The sequence below is a fragment of the Corvus brachyrhynchos genome, unplaced genomic scaffold, assembly GCF_000691975.1.
Source record: "Corvus brachyrhynchos isolate BGI_N302 unplaced genomic scaffold, ASM69197v1 scaffold90, whole genome shotgun sequence".
Classification (NCBI taxonomy): domain Eukaryota; kingdom Metazoa; phylum Chordata; class Aves; order Passeriformes; family Corvidae; genus Corvus; species Corvus brachyrhynchos.
This window is the reverse complement of record NW_008236932.1, coordinates 1,850,779-1,867,442: the sequence shown is the minus strand read 5'-3', so window position 1 is coordinate 1,867,442 and position 16,664 is coordinate 1,850,779. Positions and strand designations below refer to the sequence as shown.

Here is a 16,664-nt window from a genome sequence, read left to right as displayed (position 1 = left end):
GCGCTCGGTGCACGTGGCCTGGGCCGCCCGGTCCCTGCGCCAGGCTTCCCTTCGCCAGGACACAGCTGACATTGCTCAACAGTCTCGGTAACTAAATAATATTCACGAAAATATTCTTCCATCGGCATATATTTTGACTCCAGTATTAACTGTGTCCAAATGGTTTTCCAAAAGCCCTTGGTAAGAATTAAATCCCAAGAAACATAGAAAAAGTTCTTAAACAACCATGCCAGGAAGTGTTTCAGTTCTTTTTGAGCTTGAATCAAGCTAAAATTTACAAATCGTTGTTCAAGAATCATTTTAAGTTTAAGATAAATGTCCATATGCGGCTCTGAGAGCCAAGAGTCTTCCCACGGTTCCTCCATAGTTTAGATATGGAATAGCAAAGCAAAACCAAGAAGAGGAATCCAAAGTTTCCAGGGTTTACTCACACAAATCAGTCGCTTAGGGATCGGGGACCGTTCTGCTCTCAATTCCCACCATTATGTTGCAGTGCGGATACTGCAACATGCATCTATCAAACCAGGAGTCCCGTGGAAAGGAAATATATATGGACAGACAGATTCTTGCTAGATGTTTCAGAGATGTTTATTTCTCCAGCCGCATGGCCGGAGCTCTGCCCAGGAACTGTTCCAGTCACGGGACCAAGGGTCCTTCTGCCCGCGCAGGGAACACAAACCAACCAATGGGAACGAGGCTGAGCAGGGGCAGGGAAACCCCGTGTCTGTGCCCTCAGGGCCCCTCTCCCAGGGCTACACGGCAGGGGAGGGACCCCAACATTAAAGTAGGCAAAATCATCCTCTGCTGGGGTCAATGCACTACTATCTGGTAAAAAAAAAAAAAACAAAGCCTATTGCAGCTTATTCTTCAAACTGACTTCAAACTTACTAGTTTTTCTTGACAGTGGTTTCCATTAACTGGACAAATCTCTTTTCAAGACAGCTTTTGTCCTAAGTTGGCTTATTATTTTGACTGTTTACTTTAAAAGAATTCAAAACCCTTTGTCGAAAACTTCTCACCAGATAGCAAAAGCCCGTCCTGCCTTGCTCTGGTCAATGACAGACAATCTCTGTCTCTTTGACAGATATCAGGGAGAAAGAGACCATAATCTTTCCCACACACATACACACCCAAACACATTCACCAAATACACAAACAAAAACTATCAAGTGTAATTGTCTGTTGCATGACTTAGTTTAGATGGGAGGAATATGAAGTTCTTCTTTCTGGAAAGAACTATGACCACTGAAAGCATAAGTGAACCAAACGGTATGTAGTATAAATCCAAAAAACAGCATCAGTCATGCTTCTCCAGAATCACAAATGTCCTGAGTTTCACACAAATCTATTACTGCCAAAAGCAGCTCTGGGAGCTCATCACTAAGATGAAGAAAAAAGAAACTAACAAAGGCCCATACAAAGGAGTACAAGAGATAGGCAGGAGTGCTTCAATTCTACTGTCAGTAAGGCTACAGCTGTATGAATTTAATTCCATGTTAATCAGTACTCTGCAATCTGACCTAAAGCCTTTAATCAGTTAGGCCAATCATTACACTTTTCTCTCCAACTACATGCCAATCAGCTCAAAAATCTGCCCAACACAGGCAGGAAGACACGGGAATACAACAGAATTGAGCAAGAATAAGTCATCCAGAGGACATCGTATGCACTGAAGGAGTGGTACACCAAATTGTGTAGCCAGAATGTGCCACAAATCAGGCACAATGAAAATTCATCACAGTAGATCCACATAAAAAGTTAAAACTTTAGGAGAGAGAAGCACTGATACATGACCCCAAGTTTGCTCTAAGAAAAATTTTTAATTTAATTTTTCTGCTTGTGACTCAAGTTGGAATGGATTTCCCTTGATGAAATCAATGGCCTGATGAAAAATGCGAGGCACAATTCATCTCTTAGAAGACTTGAATACCACTACAGTGAAAAAATTAGGATATTTAAGTTATGGTTTTGCACCTAAAAGTTCTGTTAACAAAATGCAGATGAACATTTTTCCCTGAATAGACAAAGAATTAGGTTTCAGAAAACAAACATTTTAAAAGTTTCAAATTAGAAGTATTTCAATATTGAAGATTAACTTAAGCTGTTCACCTAGTTTCAATAACCACTAAACTGAAAACTACTTTAACCATTTTTATAAACTTATGCTCATTGAAATTTAGTTACTTCAAATTTAATCAGTTCTTTAAAAGTTTAATATGAAGAGCATCTATATAAAGAAGCATTGGTTGTTTCTTGCTACCCTCTATGCCATGAGGTAAAGAACCAAAAATTCCACTCACTAGCCATTAATGACACATTAATTGTGGAACAGATTGATTTCTTCAACACATGATCCTCAGGAAGCTTGGTAAGGGCCATTTATAACAGACAAAGTTAAGCCTAAATGCCAGTTCCCTAAATGGCAACAGTAAATCTTCAGCCTCTTTACTTTTAGATTAGTATGTAAACTAACCTTTTACTTGCTATGTTCAAAAAAACAGTTAGAAAGTGTGCCATAAAAAACAAATTTTGCTGATTTTCATTACTATAATCACAACAAGGAATTGCAAAAATTTTAAACAGACATAGAAAAAAACCCTTCATTCCATTAAGAATCTCAATAACTGAATTCTCCACTCAAAAAAAAAAAAAAGCATTCGGTAGTGATATTACACAATCATTTATTTTACCTTCAAAAAGTTTTCCGTTAAGACAAAAGAATAAAAGTCATCACAATACCTTTTTAGTTCACAAAAGCTTAGGAAAATTTATTTGTTTCATCTAATGCTTTAGTATCTTCACTTCTTGAAGGAGAGGAATCTTGCAATTCAAAACTACTGACATCAAATATAAAAACCTTTCAAGCAGTTTCTAAGTACTTTACTGGGAACTCTTTAACCCAATCTTTCAATCTAACCTCCTTTTAAAGAATTTCCCAATGGGAAAACAGAAAGAGAAAAGGTAAGAGGAAGATCAGTGAGTAAAAAAAAGTAATGGAACAGACTAATACAGTCTTTATGAGTGTACAAGCAGATTGTAGCTCATGCAGATAAAGAAATAATTCGGTGTTGTACAACTGACATTTTGCGAACTGAGGCAAACTTACAAAAACAAAGGCACAAAAGAAGTTGTTGAATGAATTGCTGGGAGGTATCAGTTGATCATTAATAAGTCTACACAAACTAGAAAGATGGACTGAGGTAAATGGAAAAAGGGATGTCTTCCCTTTACAACTCAATTTCCTAATACTATTTGAACTTTAACTGATGCTACAAAGCATAATTAGACATGTCTAAGCACATTAGGATCTTCTGAACACAGGCCTAGGGTCTGGGATAAATTAAATTAATGCAAAAACCAGAACAGTATCTATTAATGAACAAACTTGTTTGAACCTCAACAGTTCCCACTTAAACTTATCACTAGGAGCATACAAATGTATGCTAACAAATATATACACCAACATTAAGTCCACTTGATGTTAGTATGTCACAGAAAAGAATCACTAGCACATTTTAACAATCTCCTAAAAAAGAACCTCAGAGATGACGGCAGCAGTAGTATTACAGATGACTAATAGCACTGACCTAAAAACATTCCACTGTCACTTCAAAATAATCTGACAGATTTTCATATCTTGCAGAAAAATTGATAAAACTGATATCTAAGATGAGCAATGGCTCACTAACATCACAGAAAAAAATAAATACACTTTAACTTCACACTTCAGACTTAACTTTTCCTTTGAATAATTTTCTGTGGAACTTCTGGAATTTGTCTCCTTGAAAGCAATTAAGAATCCAACTGAAGCAGCTAGCTAATGAAGCAACTTAACAAATAGCATGATTCAGTAAGTATGCCTGCAACAAAGGGGTATTTGGCAACAGCCAGAAGCTATGTCACAGCATAACTGAAGATATTATGTGATTTTGTAAGTGCCCTTAACAAGGAAGCATGACCACTCCACAACAAAAAGCAACCCTGCTGCACAACACCTGATCTTCAAAGACACAGACCATGGCTGCAGTTTCGCACAGTGCTTTATTCACGTGGCAATTGCTTAGCCTCAACTGATCTAAATGATCTGAACTCAGACAGACTGCCTGTATCCTTTGAGGAAAAAGAATAGAAACAACACTATATTAACAGTAAGGAATACTAGTGTTACTGGTGTTATTTCCTAGAAAATGTTCTCCCCATCCCCAAAGGGTATTTAGCATATTTTACAAAGGAAGAAAATTTCTTATAATGGTTGCATTTTACCTGACAAAGAATAAAACATTTCGTAAGCGCCATGATTGCCAACAGAGACATATGATGACACTTCAAAAGTTCTACTAACCGTAATTTAACAAATTCAGTGGGTATTTTTCGAACCTAAAAAAAATGGGAAAAGAAATTCTGGAAGAAACTTCAAATCCATTTTTGATTCCTCATGACTATGCTGTTCCCAAAAGATAAATAATTACCTTTAAAACTTATGTTATTGAGGGAACAATTGTAATTCAAGTTAGATACACAGGTGAAGTTTTTTAAACACTTCTGAATGGGAAGCACAAAACATTTAAACTTTTCTTGATACACAGTAATAATTATCATCTACTAGATTTTATTACATGACACATGACAGCTGTTTCTAAAGCAACAAAATTTTGAGAATGTTATCACACTGACAGGACTGCAGCACTGTTTTCTGTACCCTGAACTTTTTATTCTTTCTTCAGGTCTTGACAATTTTTTTCCAAAACAAAAACTTCAGAAGAAACACACGGAACTTAGATTGTCATAATCAAAAATGCAGTAGACAATTTCCACACAACACCTCCCATCCAGGTAAGATTTCCTAAATCTAAATCATTTTCATTTGGGACTCAAAGCTCAAAATCTACATAGACTTCACAGCTGCATTTTGAATCTTTCAGTATTAATTCATTACGTATTACCCCAACTATTTCACCCTAAATATATTCAAAGAGCAAGACATCAAAAATTTCAAAAATTAATCTAAAAAATTTAAAACCAACCAGAAAAAAAATCTTCTTTGAATATGAAATAAACGAATAATAAATAATAATAATAAAGGAAAAGCTGTTAGTTTCTTCTCATTTTTTTCACTGGTATGTGTGAGGTACTGCCCTGGGAACATTCTTCTAGTCAATTATTGTTTGAATAAAAGGAGTACAGTTTAAGCAAATATCACTAAATAGCATCTTAATTTGAAGTTTACTTAAGGAACAAAAAATATTACTTGAGCAAAACTGAATTCAGTGAACAGTGTTTTTCAGTTGCTGATACAACTAACACATTAAAAGTCTAAACTTCAGCTGCTTGCACTAAGGTAAGCATATATTCTCTAAAAAGACAGTTCAACTGTTTTAAGACTTTCACTAAGAAACATGCAAGAAAAATTCTATAAACAAAAAGTTCCATAGTTTCAGCACCTTTTTTAATTTCAGTTTGACAATTGAACTGTGAAGTAATAAATAACAGCAGAAATTTCTTGGTAAGAAATCTTAATATGAAAATATGAATTATGGTACATTACAGGAAAATAGTATTATGCAATGCAAAACAACTGATTTAAGTCATGCAAAGAAGCAGAAAATACCTGTACAGAGCCACCATGTCTGTCAGATGCCAGGTGAGCCCTCAAATGATGTGGATTGGATTGCTGTGAGTCCCAAGCTGCCCTATGGTCTGTAGACTATCATTTTTGAATGTATTAGGATTTATGCAAAAGAAGAAAAAAAAATTTAAAATAAACAATTTGTGCATTATTATAAATTATTTTTAAAAAGCACAGAAGCACTACACACTCAATCCCTATATAGATTGCACTTCCACATTATCAACATACTTACACATGCCTTCATATACATTTTCACAGAGAGGTGAAGCAGCTAAACCTCAAAATTCCTAGTAAGAAAAAGCACACTAAGACAACCCTGCAATTTTGCTTAGGTAAATAGACACAGCTCTGAATTCCTAACACTGTTACCACCTTAGTCATTAGCCTCATTTAAAAAAAACAGAAGTGAAAATGTCATACATACATGTTAGAACTGAAAGAGAGGATACAGTGCATGGAGGAGAGACAGCAAATAAAGAAGTGTGAGTAGGGAGAAAATACACTACTGATTCACTACACTGCCTCAGAGCTTCAAACAAGCAAGCTTTTAGGAGATATTTATGTATTTCTATGTCTGTAGACTTTAACAAAGATCTACTTAAATCAATGTAAAAACAAAGAAAACCTAGAGTCAATTTTATTCGCAAATTCTAATAAAAACATAGCACAAATCATTTGACAAAAGACATAGTAATGCTGATAATCTTACATGAGTATCTTACCTGATTTTTGGATTGCTGCAATCTGTCTCTGTGCTGATACGCTTCTCTGTTTGAAGACATTGCAGGGTCTGAATGTATTGAACCCACTGGAGTAGGCTACAAATATAAATAATATGTACCAACTGGTAAAAAAAATAAATTTCTAAGTCTCACCAAAAGCTACAGGTCTGTAATAGAAAATAATCTTTAAATCTGACAGTTTCAAGTAACACAAAATTATCAGATTAAAGCAGAAGCTTCACTAGATATTTACTAATACCAATTTTAAAAAAAGCAAACCAAGACTTACAGAATTTAATGAAGTAGCAGTCCTAAGTATGATCACACATTAATTTTCTGGAAGACTTTACACTGTTACTTTTGCAGTTAGCAGTTAAGACATTCTGATGAAATCTGATGAAAGTCCTAAAGTAATTTTTAATGCAAAACACTGAAAAAATATTTTGCAATAAATACTATAATTCTTTCAGAGTCACCTAGAGAACTGCAGAATGAACTGTATAATCGGAAACTGGTCAAAATAATACATATTAGCCCTCCCTTCCCTATGTGTTAAAAAGAAGTGAAAATTTTGAGAAGCTGAAGAAAACCCCATCCTCTACCCTTTCTTAAAGTATATAAACAGAGTGTTTCTGAAACCTTAGATGCTCTGTGATGAAATATGCAATGAATGATGCAATATGAAATATTTCTTCATAATGAACTTATAAGTATCTGGAGTATACCTCATATGCAGAGAAGTTATAGGTCTGCATTTTAAAAATACTGGGAAAAAAAAAACCTGCAACCATGACAATCACCTGCAAAATATTATGCTCCTTCAACTCAAAAACCAATCTGAATTTCTACGACCTCATTTTGGATTGAGCAGAGATGCACTTTGACATTAAGGGTACATTTGGAAAGAGACTGAATATGAAACACTCAAGCTGAAAGATAATGTTAGAACATGCATCTGCAGATGGACTTTTAATAGCAGCTGTTCACAACTCTAATAGCAGCGTAGAGATGCACACATCTTATGAAACTCAAAACTGATCACAGAAAAACCCATTCTATTACTAACAGCTGAACTGTACTCACCAACTGTTTGCCAATCCAGTCGTATTCATAATCAAACAAATAGCCTTTTCGATCAAGTAAGTCTGTGAAGAGCTTTCTCAAGTAGTCATAGTCTGGCTTTTCAAAAAAATCTAGCCTTCTTACATAACGTAGGTAAGTAGCCATTTCCTCTAGATAAATAAGAAGTATACATATTTGCCAACATCTGTTTTAAAGGAACTCAAAAAAACCCCACCACCTTATTTCATTTTAAAGCAACTTGTACATCTCACCATAAAATCTGAACAGTTGTTCACCATGAAAAAGTGGTGAACAGAAAAAAAAAGTTACTTAACAGTAATAATGTTCTTTGACATGCTACCATATTCTGAGATATATTGCCATATTCCAAACATATCCAAGCAAGTGACACCTCACTAATTTTTCCTTCGCGTTACCTGTTGAGATCTTCTATTCAACATTCCAATTCTAACGCACAGTGTGCAAGAAAGCGTGGAGAGAAATGCCTCTACTTTCTTCATTCCAATGAATTTTACAGAGACAAGACTAAGGAAAGGTAAAAAAGGGGTATACAACATAAAGCATCAGCCTCCTGTCCACAAGGCCTACTGCGGACGGATTTCCTTTCATTTGTCATGAGCTACTCTCAGCATATCCACTTTGCCTATCAATGGTATTTTGATTACTTTTCAAGATGTTTACTTATATTGCGGCAAAATCACATCCATGTCATACACGTCCCCTGTTCCAAGCACTTTATTACTACTTTTAGAAAACATCGTATTTGCTTCTGTCCAGTTTTCCAACGCCTCATTGATTCTGCCTGTACTTACAGAGAACTAGAAGTGACACCTGAAACTTGGAAGTTATTTTAAAAATTATTGTAAGCTGTTTCTAATGCACCTTGTTTTTAATAGGGGTATGATATCAGATTTGAGCTGAAAAGGCTTGCAAAATTCTCAGTGTGAAGATACAAGCGCAGACTAGTTGATCACTGTAACCATACATACAGTATTTTTTTAATGTTTCCTTTAGAAGAATCTATATTTGAAGAACGACAGCATTAGCCTACTGCTGCTTCAAAGGATAATTCTTCTATTTGAGCCCAGTCTTGTTTAACTTATCCATCAATGACTTGGATGAAGGGGCAGAGGCCTCCTCAGCAGTGTCACTGGCAACATAAATCTGGGATGACTGGCCAATACCCCAGGGTACTGTGCAGCCCTTCAGAAGGACCTTGACAGGCTGGAGAGATGGGCAGGGAGGAACCTTCTGAAATTCAGCAAAGGCAAATGCAGGGTCCTGCACCTGGGGAGGAGCAAGCCCAGGCACCAGCACAGGCTGGGAATGACCTGCTGGAAAGCAGCTCAGTGGAGGAACTGGGGGTGCTGGTGGACAACAAGCTCTCCATGAGCCAGCAGTGTGCCCCGGTGGCCAAGAAGGCCAACGGCATCCTCGGGTGCATTGCAAAGAGCAGGTTGAAGGAGGTGATCCTGTTCCTCTACTCAGTGGCTGTGTCCAGTTCTGAGTTCCTCAGTAAAAGAGAAACATGGAGCTCCTGGAGTGGCTCCAGCGAAGGGCTATTAAGTTGAGCAAGGGACTGGAGCATCTCTCATGTGAGGAAAGGCTGAGGGAGCTAGGCCTGTTCAGGCTTGAAAAAAGGCAACTGAAATGGGACCTGATTAATACCTATGAATATCTAAGGGGTGGTTGTCAAGAGGATGGACCAGGCTCTGCTCAGTGGTGCCCAGCAATAGAAGGAGAGGCAATGGGCAGAAACTGATGCACAGGAAGCTCCACCCGAACATGAGGAAGAATTTCTTTACTGTGCAGGTGACTGAGCACTGGAACAGTTTGCCCAGAGCTTGTGGATTCTCCTTCACTGTAAATATTCAAGATCACCTGGCAACACCCTGTGCAGCGTGCTCTGGGATGGCCCTGCTTGAGCAGGGAGACTGGACCACACGACCCACTGTGGTCCCTTCCAACCTGACCCATCTGATATTCTGGAATCTACTATGCATACTCTAATTTTAAACCCAGATATTAAGCAATTACCTATGCCAGTTTCATTTTATAAATTAATACATAACATTTTACTAACAGCAGACATTACCTGGGAAGTTTTCACACAATACTTCTATAGGAGTTGCTCGTTTAGTGTCTCCAATTTTCTGGTAACGTTCTTTTAATGTATCAGCCTACGACAGAAGAACAAACAAGCTTTTGAAGTTATACAGCTTGCAGACACACATTCAAAAAAACCCCAAACACATCAATAAAAGCTGATGATCTGAAAATAGGACAGAGGAAGACATCAAAACCCACTACCTTTAAACCTTGCCATGGAAGACTTCCTCTGAGAAAATACATAAACATATGACCCAAAGCTTCCAAATCATCTCTTCTGCTTTGTTCTGAAACAAAATGCAAATATTATTAGAAATTTCAATCTGTGTAATTTTACATTATATTTTAAAAACTAGCCTCCAAATTATATAATAATAATTGTTAGGTATAAAGTACTTGAAACCAAACTGTGCATGTGGGGGTGTTCTTGTGTACTATGGACTGCCTTAAGAACACAGCTAAACCCAGAAAAAAAGCAGGTGCAAACTGCAGGTATACTCATCTCAACAGCACTTTAAGCAAATGATCTTACTGTAAGAAATCGTTCTTACTGTAAGAAATCGTTCTTATTCTAAAACACATTTGACCCTTAAAATTGCATTTTAATTCTGACTTTTTTTTTACCTATTATTTGTGAACTTGAAACAATTTAAGAAAGCTTCAACAGAATTAATTTTTCCTCTAAAAAATCATGGAGAAGATGGTGTTTTCTTCAGGGACCCATTATGGAATTTCTGAGCCAAAGGTAGATTGAAGAAGGCTCAGAAGTACTATTATTTGAACAGAAAGCAGCATGTACCTTCAGCCTGCTATCAAGTCTAGCTGACATATGAGCTTTCACAGAACACAATGCCTGGCAAAGCTACAATTTTTCATCTGCAGTAAAGCAGGGGCAGTCCTTCAAAAAGCTCACATAAGGTTAAAGAAAAAGAAAAGTAACAAGTAAAACACAGTGTATTCAAAGTTTTCAAAGTATATTTCACATAGGTTTTAAATTAAATCCATCATTCTTGGGAAAACTAAAGGTTATAAAGAATAGTGAGTCTCTAAATTACTAGCAGAAAACAGATCTTTTTATTTCCACCTAACTTCATTCTGTATTGCTGTTGAAAGAAATGTTACACATTGTAGTACGTATTGTAGTAAGAGGCAGTATTTAATTCTACATTTGACTTTGTCCCTGACACAAGGAAGAAAAACAAAATAGTAACATTGTTTCTACTCGGTATTTCACAAAACAAAATTACTATGCTTTGATAACAAGAGAAATGGAGCAGGAAGGTAAAAGAAAAAGATGTTTGTTTGATTTTTTGAACACAGAGAAGTCAACAAAGCCAACCTGGCCCTGATCTGATCAACAGATAATATTGCCATAAATATATTGAATCTGAAGAACAATTTTTAGTTTTCGTATAAATAGAACAATGTACTTACTATGCTGTTTCCTAGCCCTATCTTCTCATTTGAACACTAAATAAACACATATTATCAAATGAGTAAGCAAATCCCAAAAAAAGGATGGTGGTAAGATGTAGGCTACATCTAGGCCCTCACTTCATCACACATCTGCCAGCCACATGAGGCTCTTTCAGTGATTTCTCCTTCACTCATTTCCATGTTTCCAATTCCCTTGCCAACACTCGTGTTCACTTTTGCACTCTTGTTGTCCACTGCTGCCACTTGTCTCAGTGAGGGAACTCCAGACAATTTGGTCCTATCTGAATTTCTCTGCTGCCTCTGCAACATCCCACTTGCTGACCACATGCTATCCTGATACAATCTCATAGGTTAAGAAGAAAGCAGGAGTAAGCTGCAAAGTTCTACACCTGACAGGTTTCAGAGCGTGAAAGAAACGTTAGGTCCAGTTGCTGGCAGAAATCCTCTGCTCTTTATGAGGTAGAATGAACATGCAGAAAATCACTACTTCAGGGACAGTGCTCCTGACAGACACCTCATGCAATGCAGTGCGTTTGATGTAACGCGGATCAGTGCTAAGATGGTGGCAAAGCATATGAGGATGTTGAAAGTGTGCAACAGATGGTCCACCCCTGGGCAACACTAAGGTATGGCCCTTAAAAATGTACTGGAATGTTCCACTTGGTCTTTGCTAAGGGACAGTAATTCCTCTCTTTCAATTAATTTCTATGAGTTATGCCAATGAAAAATTAACCTTTTCTCTTTAAAAAAACCAACCAAAGTAATAGCATCTTATTGAGGCAATTGCTCTTTTACAGAGAGTCCTATCTATGACACTTTTAATCTTTATTATTTCAAATTAAGGTGTTTCGTGGTGGTATTTTGTTGGGGGTTTTTTTGGGGTTTTTTTTTTGTTGTTTTGTTTTGTTTTTTAATGAGATGTGGACTGTTGGCAATATTTCTGTAGGACAACAGAAATTTCTTTGGGAACTAGGATAGAACATTTAAATTCACAATGCCCTCAAAAATATGCTACAGGAAAGGATTTTGTGTTTGTTTTAATTTGCGGGACAGGGACTGTTATTTAGAATCCATGCAAGTTCTTCACTGATCACTTTGGAGTAATTAAGAAACAGTAGTCAAATATCCTTTCCTATGGAAATCTTCAAGATGAGCCTGAAAAACAGGAAATCCAAAGACTATCCTGCTATTATTCAAAGAAGGACATCCAAAAACTGGAAAAAACTAGCAGTGGACTAGCTGGAAGACAAAAGGATTTCAAGCATCAGCTGGAGGAAAAGCTGCTGATGTATATAGATCCTATTGCATCACATTTTAAAGAGATTGAGAGGATATGTTGCCTAAAAGGTAATACAATCATGAGATAACAAATACACAACAAAGTTTTAGGGCACATGGTTTCCTCTCTCTCAAAGAGATCACCTGAAGCTAGCTAAATTGGTAAAAAATTAATATTTGTTATTTAACTCATAAACTACAGACAATTATCTTAATTCAAATAGGCTGATTTAAATAAAAACTAGAGCTTCATTCAACAGGCTATCCCCAGAAATTATCTTTTTTTAGCATAAACACTTAAGTAACCGTAACACAGTTTAAACAACAGACATTCAGTCTTTAGTAAGCATCCAACTCCCTAAAGAAAGCTTAGGAAAGCTTTAGCAGTAGAAACATCTGTTTGGATCAGAAGACACAGTATTAGTTACTGAGAAGGTGACATGGTTAGATACAGAGATGGGAAGTGATTACCTAGCTTCAACTCTGAGTTCTTAAAATTTAGCAAAAATAAATTTGAATCCCAGAGTCTGTACTCTTACTAAAAATGACTGGATTTCATTCAATATTATGAGAGAAGAAAACCTTTCTTCCCAAATAAAACCATGAATCCTGAAGTTAATGATTCTGGTTCATAACAATGAAGTTGCATGCCAATTTTATCATAAGCACACATTCTACACCATACTGTTGTCTTAAGAATAATAGAGACTGAAAATAAAAAAAAACTTTATTTTCATTTATACATTTAACTAAGGGTGCAAAGACTCATTTATTTTTTTATTAGAAGCACTGTTTCATATTACTGTGGATTTATAAGGTTAACTTACACAGGAAAAGGGATTTATCTAAAACAGCTAAAATTCTGCCCTGAGGTCCAGTGATAATTCAGTGAGTATAAGGAAAACACCAAACTTCCTAGAAGGGAACCTAGGTCTGGGAAAGGACTTCATCCTGAACCACTGGCTCATAAAATTTTAGGATCAAATGTTTATTTTTCTTGCTGATGGTTTATATTACAAAGGAGTCTAGCCCCTACAAAAGTGATTTTCAATCTAGAAGATATGAAGGTCTGACAAAAGAGTACACGTATTAAAGGTAAGAATGGGGTTCTCCTAATTCTGTTTGAGGATAAGCACAGTTTAAAGAAATTGGCTTTATTTGGCTTTTCTATTGGCATTAAGAGCAGACCTGATTCATTCCCAGAAGAGTTTCAAGTATTAATTGTATGATAACTAACCTCTGTCTCTTCAATAATTAAGCGCTACCATGAAAAGACCAATACAATCAAGGATACGGGTTGTTCCCCAGAGACCATTACAGATTGCTAGATTAGAGTAAGTTATGACTCCATGTGACTATACTTTCTGTAGTCAATAACTTTGACAACACTTTAAGACACTGTTTTTCTGAATTTAGGGAAATCCCAAAATAATTACCAATTTACATATCCAGCAAACACAGAAAATTGAAGGACTTTTACAGATGCAGATTTTTGTCTTCATTAACCTCCCAGTCAGAATCTACACTCTCTGGAACCTCACTTTCCCTTCCTGAAAATGAAGTGAACTGGAAAAGAAACAGAGAAATTTTATCCCTGAGAGAAATTATCTCATGGGAAGGTAGAGCATCAGCTACATTCTAGTAAGGGCTGCAGAGTATTTGTATTTCCTTCAAACAGCTCTCTGAATAAAGCCATGTTATTCTTCACAGAGACAAAATACCTTCTATTCCATATACAAATTCCCAGTTTGGCACAAAACTACCAGAAATCCAATCAAATGTCTCTTCTGAAACAAAAGATTACTGGCTACAGCACGTTCAGTAACTGTATATTTTCTGTATGTACCTTAAAAGAGTGGGCTTTGGTGATTTTGTGCAAGTTTTGATTATGCATTTAAAGTCTTTCTAGTAGCTATGCATTTGTTACGATAGTTTTAAATACTATGGATCCTTAAGCGTACTTTTGATTCAAGGACAAAATCCTTCCTCACTCATATGCAGTAACAGATAAAGCTACAGTTCAATAGAGACATACTCAAAAGTAACTTATAAAAGAACGCAAACCTGACAGTCACCCTGTTTACTGAAAACACTTATTTTTTACAAGGGTCAGCTATCAGACCGTTTAAGCAGCTCAGGAAATTATCTACAGACTAAAAATACCACCCTAAAAAACTGTCTTATTATCACTATTTTCAGTGCAACCTGTATCCTATATGCCACTGTCTCTGTAAACACAGAGCTTGAGGACCTTCAGTGTTTTATACGTCTCACTGCATGAATTTAAAAATGTACTACATTTTTAGAGGAATATCACAGAACATAAAAAAACTGCTGGAATAGAAGGATTCAGGCTGTTTAGGAAGGAAAGGTAAGGGAGACCAGGAGGTGATGTCACCCTCGATGGCAATAGCCAGCTGAGTGCATGGAGTTCTGTCTGGGGGTGGAAGAGGAGCTGACCGAGAGCTAGTGGAGAAGGATTAATGGGAGGGGAGGGTTAGGCAGCCACAGGCCCCCCAGCCAGGAAGACTGAGCAGCTGAGTCCTTGTGGTGGTGCATCCCTCCCCCACCCCTTCCAGGCCTGTGACCTGAGAAATGCTCATTAGGTCTTGGCTTTGACAAACAGGACCTGCGCTCAGCTTCTCTTGAGTTTAGCAGAAACACTCTGCTCCCAGGAACTTCTGCTGTCTAACAAGCTCCTATTTTCTTTATGAACAGCCTTGGAAACTAATTTTCTTCCTTGCATAGCATAACATCCCTTTGTCACACTTTACAAGAAAGAGTGCCAACCCACACTGTGGTCAGGATGAAACATTGTTATGACTAAAGCCCACTCTTTTGCGACCGTATAAACAGTGGTCCAAAACAAGAACGTGTGAGTTCTTCTGGACTGCAGAAGCGTGTCCAGCAACCTCCCTCTGAGCGGAGCCTCTCAGAGCCCACAAACTCCCACATTTGCTGTACTCGGAGGATTACTGAACAACAATGAATCCTGGGCCAATACCCCCACTCCTCAAGGCTCAACTCTTCACAAAATGAGGAGATGGAAAAGCAACCAGAGTGTGTATTTCACTGCCTTTGAGGGGAATTTTTCACAGGTACCTTGCACTGACTCTGTGCATGAATGTACACACACACATATGCTAAAGCAAATTCTGTGAGAAATACTGCTCTCTTAGATGTTTAAGTACCTTGGATATCAAAGTAAGTTAGGCCTGTAAGTAAGGTTAAGTAGAAAGTTAGGTTAAATGCTGTTAAGTGTTATTCCTGTGTTAAATTGTTATGTTTAAGGTATAAGTTAAGGTTTAAATTAAGGTTGAATACTTTTGAGTGCTGTTAATCTTTTAGGCTGTATTACTTTTTATCCTTGCCCTTGCCATCCTTTTGTCACACGCACCAAAACATACACACACATGAGCACACACACACACCCTCACCCCCATATCTCAGTTCATTTCTGTTTTGATTTATTGGATTTTGTTGTTTTTTGGGGTTTTTTCCCTTTTTCATTGGTGTGCCTTAACTGTCCAGTAATTAGCAGAGTGAATCTTGCCAAAGAACTTGTCCTGCTGTTGCTTAGTACGAAATCAGATTTTTACTGATACCTTTGCTGATGATTTTTTAAGCAATTTCAAACACTCGTTCGCAACAGTCGTCTAAGATATACAGGAACCGCCTCCTGTTCACAAGCCCTGGTCCTCATGAGGGACTTCAATCACGCTGGTATCTCTTGGAGACAAGACAGCAGGGCATCAGCAATCCAGTAAGTCATCAATGATGATAACTTCCTTCTCCAAGTGACAGAGAAGCTAAAAAGAAGAGGTGCCATGCTGGACCTTGTGCTCACCAACAAGGAGAGGCTGGTGGGGAATGTGAAGCTTAAGGGCAGCCTTGGCTGCAGTGACCATGAAATGCTGGAGTTTTGAGATCCTAAGGGTAGTGAGAAAGGAGCAAAGCAAGCTCAGTAACCTGAACTTCAGCAGAGGCAACTTGGCCTCTTCAGGGATCTGCTTGGCAGAGTACCATGAGATGAAGTTCTGCAGGAAAGCAGGGCCCTAAGAAAGTTGGTTAAAGAAAAGCATACAGAGAGGGGAAGCAAGGACAGGTAGTCTGGGAGGTATGCAGAGAAATAGTCTGAGCAGCCAGAGATCAGCTTAAGAAAGCTAAAGCCCTGATAGGATTAAATGTGGCCTGGGATGTCAAGGGCAACAAAAAAAGCTTCTGTAAGTATATCGGTGACGAAAGGAAAACTAGGAAAAATGTGGGACCTCTCCAGAAGGAAAAACGAGACCTGGGATATGGAGAAAGCTGAGGCAAAAAATTATTTTTGGCCTCAGTCTCTCTGGCAAGTATTCCAGTCACATCACCCATGTCACAAAAGGCAAGGGCAGGGATTGGCAGAATGA

General features: G+C 37.4%; 1 protein-coding gene across 7 annotated transcripts in view; it reads right to left on the bottom strand.

The window, feature by feature from the left end:
• Window positions 1–16,664, bottom strand: part of CSNK1G3 (casein kinase 1 gamma 3) — an 82,953-nt gene that overhangs the window by 11,041 nt on the left and 55,248 nt on the right. For all 7 annotated transcript variants that reach the window (XM_017728307.1, XM_017728306.1, XM_008629148.2 and 4 more), the window contains 5 exons: window positions 9,745–9,830; window positions 9,530–9,614; window positions 7,435–7,583; window positions 6,352–6,447; window positions 5,609–5,704 (listed from right to left, as the gene is read on the bottom strand). In XM_017728307.1, the coding sequence (XP_017583796.1) occupies window positions 5,609–5,704; window positions 6,352–6,447; window positions 7,435–7,583; window positions 9,530–9,614; window positions 9,745–9,830 (512 nt within the window). The remainder of the gene's footprint in view (window positions 1–5,608; window positions 5,705–6,351; window positions 6,448–7,434; window positions 7,584–9,529; window positions 9,615–9,744; window positions 9,831–16,664) is intronic.